Raw genomic sequence first — 10008 nt, forward strand, 5'->3', positions numbered from 1 at the left:
AAGAGACCAAATGATCAAATGGGGTCTTCTTCTTATTCAGCAACCTCCTGAGGAAAACATTGTCTTTAGTAGGAAGAGCTCCAACTTTCTTTGTACAGTGAGAAATGAGAGGCCATGAGAGACTGTAAACAAGTATATTATAGTGGATTTTTCCTCCCAAAATGGTCGTGGACGTAGGCAACATGCTGAACCACGTAAATTTGTGTGTCCCATATTCTTACTTTCTTTGCACTTGTTTTCCATTCACCGTAATAGACGTACGCATCGCCACCGTACAGCCGCACCGGAACACTGGGGTGCTCCAAACAACATCGATCAAGGCCCAAGTCGACCTAGTGGGCTGGGAATGACTATTTCTCTTCTTCCAACTTGCTGTGTGATTTTTCCAATATCTACAGTGGCTCTACCTGTGGGATTCGTTTCACTTTCTAAGCCGGAAGTGAGAGAGTGACGATTTTCTGGTGTGCTGAATAATTTGTGAATGAAGTTTTCTCCAGATAAGTACTCTTAACTTTCTTGCTTTTATTTTTATTAATGAGTGCCCTCCAATGGCACTTGCATCTCAAGTGATCGGGCCGCTCATCTTCTCGACCCAAAGGGTGTAGTTTATGCTCGGGACATGTGCACAATAAATACAGAGCCAATGAAGGAGGCGGGTATTGTGCACCACAATGCCATGCACGTTCACACTGTGCATGGCACGCACAGTGCCATGCACAAGGCACAACGGGTGCATGTTGCCATGCACCTAGGGGCCTCACGCCACCTCGCTGCGAGGTCCACGGTTCACTGTCTGTGAGCCCACCGGAGAAAGCTCCTAGCCACCAAGAAGGACTGCCGACGTTGTTTGCCACGGTAGTGGTGGTCACCGGAGTAGATGGTCGTGCACGTCATGCACGACGAGCAACTAACAACGGGAGCACGATAGTGCAACCGAGACCAACCACGGGCCCACAGTGTAAGCCCACCAGAGAAAGCTCCTGGCCACCACGAAGGACTGCCGACGTTGTTTGCCACGGTAGTGGTGGTCACCGGAGTAGATGGTCGTGCACGTCATGCACGACGAGCAACTAACAACGGGAGCACGATAGTGCAACCGAGACCAACCACGGGCCCACAGTGTAAGCCCACCAGAGAAAGCTCCTAGCCAACACGAAGGACTACCGACGTTGTTTGCCACAGTCGTGGTGGTCATCGGAGTTGATGGCCGTACACGGTGGGCAACTCACAACTGGTGTAGGGCAGTACACTCGAGACCAACCACGAACCCAGACTGTGAGCCCACTGGAGAAAGCTCTCGGCCACCACGAAGGACCGCCGACGTTGTCTGCCGCGGTCGTGGTGGTCACCGAAGTTGATGGTCGTGCATGACGGGCAATTGTGGAGCATTGCCTCATGAGCACCCTCGTCTGTTATGGGCTTTCCCCAACTGACGACCGTGTAAGGCTCGTCTCTCCACCTGCACCGAGCCCTCCAACTGTGTCGAGCCCTCCACTTGCGACGAGCTCTCTAACGGTACTGGACTCTCCACCTGCACCGAGCCTTCCACTTGCGACAGGCACTCCAATTGCACTGAGCCTTCCAACTGTGCTGAGCCCTCCACCTGCGATCGGCTCTCCAACTACGCCGAGCCCTCCAACTATGAAGGCCTCTCCAACTGCGCCGAGCCTTCCAACTACGACAGGCTCTCCAGCTGTGTCGAGCCCTTAACTAGCGACAGCCTCTCCAACTGCACCGAGCTCACCACCTGCACCGGGCTCCCCACATGTACCGGGCTCTTCACCTGCATCGAGCCGTCCAACTAAGCCTAGCCCTCCAACTATGACTGGCTCTAAAATTGTGCCGAGCCCTCCACCTGCGACAGGCTCTCCAACTACACCGAGCCCTCCTATTGCGACGGGCTCTCCAACTACACCTAGCTCACCACCTGCACCTGGGTTTTCACCTGCACCAAGCCCTCCACCTGCGATGGGCTTTCCAACAGCAATGAGCCCTCCACTTGCGATGGGCTCTCCAACGGCAATGGGCTTTCCACCTACACAGAGCCATCCAACTGTTTCAAGCCCTCCCCACCTACAACGGGCTCTCCAACTGTGTAGTGCCTTCCACCTAAACCGAGCTTTCCAACTGCGTCGAGCCCTCCAACAACAACGGGCTCTCCAACTGTGCTATGCTCTCCATCTGCGATGGGCTCTCCAAGTGCGCCGAGCCTTCTTCCACACCAAGCTTTCCACCTACAACAAGCACTCCAACTAGGCCGAGCCCTCCACCTGCGAGGGGCTCTCCAACTACGCCGAGCCCTCCATCAGCGATGGGCTCTCCAATGACAGCGGGCGCTCCACCTGCACAGGCTCTCCACCTACACTGAGCCCTCCGATTGTGCCAAGCCCTCCACTTGCGACGGGCTCTCCAACGGCGCCGAGCCCTCCACCTACGATGGTGTCAATGTCTCCAACTGCACTGAGGCCTCCAACTGCGACGGGTTCTCCAACTGCGCCGAGCCCTCCACCTACGACAGGCTTCCCAACTGACTAAGCTCACCACCTTCACTGGGCTCTCCAACTATACAAGCTCTCCTATGCTCGAGGCTCATCGGCACGGGATCTCCTTTGCTTGGGACCCACTTGATCAAGTGCAGTACCTTGGCTATGTGGGACTCATCGAGCTGCACATTGCATAGTCACCCACGTGGCCAAAGTTACACCATGCTACACAATTTTAAAATACCCGGCAAGTAGCCTGGCATGGGCGCAGCCGAAACAACCCAATTTCTCCATCGGGACAAATTATTTGGCAATAACACGCATGCAAGCATGGTCACCTCACTCGACGGGCAACTTCTCGACAGCTAAAAACCAGTGTTTTAAGTGTGTGCCACACATGCGGAATGTGCACCGTGCATGAGCCACATACGGTACACATAGTGGAGAACAAGGAACAACCCTTCCCCAGCGCACGTTGCATGGCCCATGCAACATGCTCCACCAACTTGCTCGCCCAAGTCTGCTCGACCGATTTCAATCAAGTCTCAACAATGGCACATCTCCAATCGTCGCCATGCTCCAGCAGAGCAATTCAGCACGGACAAGCGCCTTGCGCTACAAGCCAAGTCACTCGACTCGCCGCAACCCAACGGTGGAACACAAGTCCCTTGACTTGTCGGCACTACAAGCCAAGTCACGGGATTCGCCACAATGCATTGGTTAGGGCTAGGGCCTTTCATGCTCCACCCCATTGATAGATAGTCAGACAAAAGTCCCTTGATTTGCTGACCGTCGTGCTATGTTGGCTAAGGGACAGAGCCACTCGAGCTCTGCCCTACTAACAACCATTTGGAACACAAGTCCTTTGACTTGCCGACCTTCGTGCTACAAGCCCAGTCTTTGGACTGGCCGCGTTGCATTTGCTAAGGGTCAAAACTTCCTGAGCTTTGCCCTATTAACAACCAATGGAACACAAGTCTCTTAACTTGCCGACCTTCGTGCTAAAAGCACAATCTCTAGACTAGTCGAGATGTATTGGCAAAGGGCAAGAACCTGTCGAGCTCTACCCCTCTGGTAGCTTGTCGGAACACAAGTCTCTTGACTTGGCGACGTTGGTGCTACAAGCCCAGTCTCTGAACTGGTCGCGATGTATTGGCAAAGGGTTAGAGCCTGTCGAACTCTGCCCCTCCAGTAGATTGTAGGAACACAAGTCCCTTGACTTGTCGACCTTCATCCAACAAGCCTAGTCTCTAGACTAGCAACGATGCATTGACTAAGGGTTAGAACCTCCCGAGCTCCGCTCTATCAACAGCCAGTCGGAACACAAGTCCTTTGACTTGCCGACCTTCGTGCTTCAAGTCCAGTCTCTGGACTGCCCACGATGTATTGACAAGGGGCTAGAGCTTGTCGAGCTCTGCCCTTCTGGCAGCCTGTCAGAACACAAGTCTCTTGACTTGCCGACCTTTGTGCTACAAGCCCAGTTTTTGGATTGGCGACAATCTATTGGCAAAGGGCCAGAGCCTATCAAGGTCTGCCCCTCCGGTAGCCTGTCAGAACACAAGTCCCTTAACTTGTCGATCCTCGTGCTACAAGTCGAGTCATAGGATTCGCCAAGATGCATTGGCTAGGGCAAGAGCCTTTCGAGCTTTGCCACATCTATAGCTAGTTGGACATAAGTCCCCTAACTTGCCGACCTTCATGCTACAAGCCGAGTCTCTAGACTTGCCACGATATAGAACCCCTGCCAGTTGTGGAGCTCGGAGTTAATAGGCCTCTGTGCTCCACAACTGCCTAGCGCAGGTTACCTCCGGGAATGAGCCGAAGAGCTTAGCAACCACCTAAGGTGGACCCAGGGGGTCGAGGGGCTCTCTGACCGCTTTGCGGGGGTTACTCATACAAACTCCAACACTAAGAATAAATCAAAAACAAAAATATTGAACGAACATACACATTTCAACGATGATCAACATAAGAACGATGCATTGCCAAACTACACGCATCTCACACGGTTGAGTACACCTACCGCCACATCCGAGCTCCGCACTTGCATCATACACGGTCGTGTACACCTCCCACCTCATCTAAGATTCGCGCTCGCATCATACACGGTCGAGTACACCTCCCTCCACGTCTGAGCTCCGCGCTCGCATCATACATCGTCGAGTACACCTCCCGTCTGAGCTCTGCACTCGCATCTCACGCGATCGAGTACACCTCCTGCCTAAATTTGCCATTGGAGGCATTTATTGCTTAACATAAGCGAAGTGGAGAACAGAGAACCCATTTTTGAAATTTTTTTCTTACTGAAGACCTATGTTGCATATTTTATCTTTTGCTAGAATAAGTTGCCCTTAAGAATCACGGGCATATGTGGAGGATAAAACATCCGGCCTATTGAAGGTTAAGCCCAGCCCACCAAGCCACACTAGAAAATGAAATAGAGAGGAGGGGAGTGGGAGACAGGAGAGGACCATGGGTTAGGAGTGTAAGAGAAGAGTGTCAGGAGAGTAAGAGAAGGGTGTTAGGAAAGAGTGAGAAAAGAAGGGATGCTCAGAGATGCCAAGGGTCAGGCCTCACCTCTGCTGACAGACACGCCAAGGGACTGGTCACATCATGGCAGGTAAGCACACGCAATGAGGAGTGAGATAAAAGTAAGGGACCAGGTGACCAAATGGGATCTTCTTCTTTTTTAGTAACCTCTCGAGGAAGACATCGTCTCCAGCAGGAAGAGCTCCAGCTTTCTTTGTATAGTGAAAAATGAGAGGCCATGAGAGATTGTAAACAAGTATATTATAGTGGATTTTTCCTCCCCAAAGGCCCGTGGACGTAGACAACATTACCGAACCATGTAAATTTGTGTGTCCCTTACTCTTACTTTCTCTGCACCTGTTTTCCATTCACCTCAATGGACGTACACGCCACCGTACAGCCGCACCGGAACACTGTCGGGGACTCCAAACAACATTGATCAAAGCCCAAGTCGACCTAGTGGGCTAGGAATGACTCTTTCTCTTCTTCCGGCCTGTTTTGTGATTTTTCCAACATCAATAAACATAAACAACGCTTCTAGAAATGAAGGTGAATCTCACTAAACAACTTCATGATAATTACATGAGGCCCAACTTACATTTAATGCAATTGAATGCTAAACAACATGTGATCCAAACGTAAACACAAATCTTAATACAATGCTAGCTACTGTTAGGGGTGCGCGGCAGGGTCTTGCCATCGTCACCCTATCGGCCGCACTTTGCTTGGGGGTCCTGGTGCCCCCGACCATCAAATGATACGGTGCAGGCCCTCACCAGCAGAAAAAACACACTAGCAGGAACAGGGCCTGTTTTGGGCCTTGATCTGCCGGCATTAGGCCTTCTAGAATCCTCTCTCTCTCTCTCTCTCTCTCTTCATCTCGTCTCTTATCTTCTCTCTCTCCCTTTTCGTTCTCTCTAAGTCTCATCTCCTCCTTCTCCTCCTCAACTTGTGAGTTGTAACTATGAGACACTATCTCCGATACCTACGAGCCATGGGCCACGAATGGTCATGGGTTTTACAAAAAGACCCACGACCATTCGTCGCCATGGTTCTTTACTTAGAATCGACAGCCACACTGTGGTCTTGTCGGAGCTGTTACGATTTTTTTTAAGTTTATTTTTTTTTCCATCTGGGTTTGTAACTATTGGATGATAGATCTGTAGATTTTAGAGATGGATTTGTAGATTTGTTGTTGTTTTTGGTTGGTCTTAGATTTTTGTTGTTGTTTTTCCTATTTTTATTTATGATCTATGGACTTTTTCATCGTTGGTGGGGGCCGGATTGACCGGAGGGCCAATCCGCCTCTCGGTAGTCGGACAGGAGCCCCTGCCCACGAGGTGTGAGAAAAGGAGAAGGACGAGACCAACAAAACTTGCATCTTGAAGGATGTCAAGTGTGTATTTTCGTTGACATAATGAGATACCCCGTTTGGAGCAGGAAACTTCCATGACTAGAAAGTACTTTAAGTTTTCGAAATCCTTTAGCTTGAAGATAGTGTTCAAGTGGGTGATTAAGTTATCAATACTTGCAGAATTGTTTGGCTATAACAATGTAATCAACATAGACCAGTAGTGTAATGAAATAGGAAGTGGTGTGCCGAGTGAAGAGATAATGATCTGCATGAGATTGGTGGAAGCCATGAGTAAGTAAAGCAGAGGAAAATTTAACAAACCATTGGTGAGATGCTTGTTTCAAGTCATATAGGGATTTTTTGAGGCGGAAAACAATGTGCTCCCACCCGTTGAGTGAAGTCAGGGGAAAGGGCCATATACACTTCTTCATTCAGATTGCCATGAAGGAAGGCGATGTTGACATCTAATTGACGGAGGTGCCAGTTGTGCGTAGTTGCAATGTCAAGTAAACATATGAAAGTAACAAGCTTAGCAATAGGTGAGAAATTTTAATGATAATCCAAACCAGCTTGTTGGGTGTACCCTTTTGCCATTAATCGTGCTTTGTGATGTTGATTGAACCATCGAATTTATGTTTGATGCGATATACACATTTGCAGTCAATTGCACACTTATCAAGAGTAAGAGAAGTAAGAGTCTATGTCTTGTTATCTTCCAAAGCCTTTACCTCAGCTGCCATGGCATCACGCCATTGCTGGCATTTCACAGCCTCACGAAATGATGTGGGTTCATGGTGAGATGACAAAGTAATAGAAAATGCACGATGATGAGGTGATAAGTTGTCATAAGATAAATAAGAGGAAAGTGGATGAGAGATACTTGAGGGTGTGGAACCAATCTGCATGGAAAGAGATGGCAGATGAAGAAAATTGGCAGGTGGTAGTGATAATCCTGAAGGTACTGAGGTGCACGACGAGAGCGAGAGGACAAGGGAATGGGTGCAGGAGAAGAGGAAGGAGGAGATGGTGTTGTGTGGTTGGTGTCATTTGTGAAGGTAAGTTGAGGTCGAACTAAGGATTGAGCTGCGGGTGGAAGGTTAGATGTGGCCATAGGAGCAAAAAGGAAGATGTGTTTCTCAAAGATGACATCCCGAGAGATGAAAGTATGGTTAATTTGTAGGTCTAGGAGCTTGTAACCTTTCATAGCAAAAGCGTAACCGAGAAAGATGCATTTGCGTGCACGAGGATCAAATTTGTGGCATTGAAGGACAAGTATGGAGGCGTAGTAGAGGCAGCCAAATACTCGAATGTGTGAGTAAGAAGGTTTGGCGTTGAAAAGGGACTTCATAAGGGGAACGACCTTAAATGAGAGGAGTGGGAATGTGATTGATAAGATATGTGGCGGTGAGAACATAGTACCCCCAAAATAGATAGGTAAATGTGCTTGGAGGCGAAGTGCATGAGCTACATTGAGAATATGCTAGTGTTTATGTTCAACGATACCATTTTGTTGAGGTATGGCAATGCAACTACGTTAATGGATGATGCCTGTTTCGGAAAACAAGCTAGGCATGTCGAATTCAGGGCCATTGTCACTACGGATCTTCTTAACATTTGTGTTAAATTGAGTGTTAATGAGGTTAAAAAGGATTGTAAATGTGGGCGAGTTTGGCATTTGGTAGGCATGAAGTAAAGCTAGGTACACCATGTATAGTCATTGACAATACTAAAAAATATTTTGAACTAGCAGTTGTAGAGGTGGCCATAGGACCCTATATGTCACATTGAATAAGTTTAGATGGAAAAGATGATGATATTTGACTAAGGGAGAATGGTATCGATGTTGTTTTGCCAATGGGCTTTGTTTAAAACTAGAAGCATTCAATACATCTTTATTTAAAGAAAATAAACGGGAAAAAGAAAGATGGCCCAAACGTTGGCCATAGTGTGGCAGATGAACTAGAGATAGCGGCAGTAGAGGATGCAAAAAATGGAAGGAGATGATAAAGACCATGTTATCGTTTACCCAAACCAATCATCTTCCATGTCAGAAGGACATGTATAAAATAGAAATTAGAGAGGAAAATGATACAACAATGAAGTGAGGAAGCAAGTTTACTAGCATAGATTAGATTAAAAGACAATGAACATACACAAAGAACATTTGTGAGTGTGAATGTAGGAGAAAGAGGAACAATACCAAAATGAGTAACTGGTACCGATGTACCATTAAGTAAGTTGACAGAAGTGGATATGGGTGTAACAAAAGATAGTAAAGAGAGGCAGTTGACCATGTGGTCAGTAGTTCCGATGTCAATGATCCAAGAGGTAGATGAGGAAGTAGATAAGCAGAAGGGATTACCTAAAAGGTGACTTGTGGAATGTGTGAAACTACTTGCAATGATGTTGTTTGCCATAGGTTGTGTAGATGTTGGTTTGAGAAGACTCAATAATTGTTCACACAGTTCTTTGGTAAAGGAAGAGCAAGAATCTCAAATGGTGGTTCAGGAGCAGAGACATGATGAGCAGAGGTTGCAGGGGCTGGAGCGGGCTTGTGCAACTGATAACTAGGTGGGTAGCCATGAAGCTTGTAACATCGATCAATGGTGTGACCATGAATATTGCAGTGAATGCAGAAGGGTCTCTCACGCTTAGGTCCAGTGGACGTGGGAGATTTCTTGCTATGAGTGAGCATGGTTGCAGGTTCAGTAACCATGGAAGGAGTGAAGGAAATGGCATGGCATGCTAGCGTTCCTCCTGCAAACCAGAGAGAAAACCTTGTTGATAGGTGGAAGAGGATCCATCAATAAGATTTGGCCTCGAACATTGGAGAAAAAGTCATTGTGTCCCATGAGGAAATATATGATTTGTTCCTGCATGAAGGCAGAGGGTGGAAATTGTTGAGCTCATCCCAAAATCCTTTAGTAATGTGAAATATGTACTGATAGAATGTTGATTTTGGGAGAAAGAAGAGACGATCTGTTGAAGTTGAAAAATGCAAGGAACATTACTTTGAGAAAACGATCTTTGAGGTCTGCGCACATAGTATGTGCAATATCAATGTAGATAATGTTGGATGCAAGTTCCTTAGAAACGGAGTTTAAAAGCTAGGATAAAACCATATTGTTACATCGGGACCAAGGTTCAAACAGGGGATCAGAATGGTCAGTGGGTTTGGATAAAGATCCATTAATAAAACCAGTTTTATTCTTGGCACACGAGGCCATGTGCATGGAGCGACTCCATGTGGAGTAATTGTTGCCAGTGAGCGTATGGGAGACCAGAACAGCATCGAGACTATCATCGGTGTGCAGGAAATAAGGGTTGGAGGGATTGTCAGCCTTTATTAGAGAGATCAACTCTTTGATACCATGACAAAATGTAATTTGGAGAATGTTTTTTGTTATTCATTTTTATGTATAGAAGTTTGATATATATATATATATACACGTAAAGCAATAGTGTGGATAAACATAAATTCAAACTAAATAGACTGCAAGATAAATGAATAAAAAATTTGAATAAATGATATGTTGGAACTAATTCAGTTATGATAAGGCTTCTTGTCGTAGTAAACTTAAAGGTGAAAATAAATGGTTTACCAAAATTCCTAGCCTCGGATTAAAAATTCTTTTAATCAGC

The 10008-nt window shown here is 47.2% G+C and overlaps 1 protein-coding gene across 1 annotated transcript; it reads right to left on the minus strand.

Annotated features, from left to right (window-relative positions):
• Window positions 1-1706: 1706 nt before the first annotated feature.
• On the minus strand, window positions 1707-2593 carry LOC121249332 (collagen alpha-2(I) chain-like). The gene is made up of 3 exons (XM_041148042.1): window positions 2514-2593; window positions 2165-2431; window positions 1707-2073 (listed from the first exon to the last, which is right to left on the minus strand). Exons 1-3 carry the CDS (start codon window positions 2591-2593, stop codon window positions 1707-1709), a joined length of 714 nt encoding a protein of 237 aa, XP_041003976.1.
• Between the last annotated feature and the right edge of the window lie 7415 nt (window positions 2594-10008).

The sequence above is a fragment of the Juglans microcarpa x Juglans regia genome, chromosome 2D, assembly GCF_004785595.1.
Source record: "Juglans microcarpa x Juglans regia isolate MS1-56 chromosome 2D, Jm3101_v1.0, whole genome shotgun sequence".
NCBI classification, from domain to species: domain Eukaryota; kingdom Viridiplantae; phylum Streptophyta; class Magnoliopsida; order Fagales; family Juglandaceae; genus Juglans; species Juglans microcarpa x Juglans regia.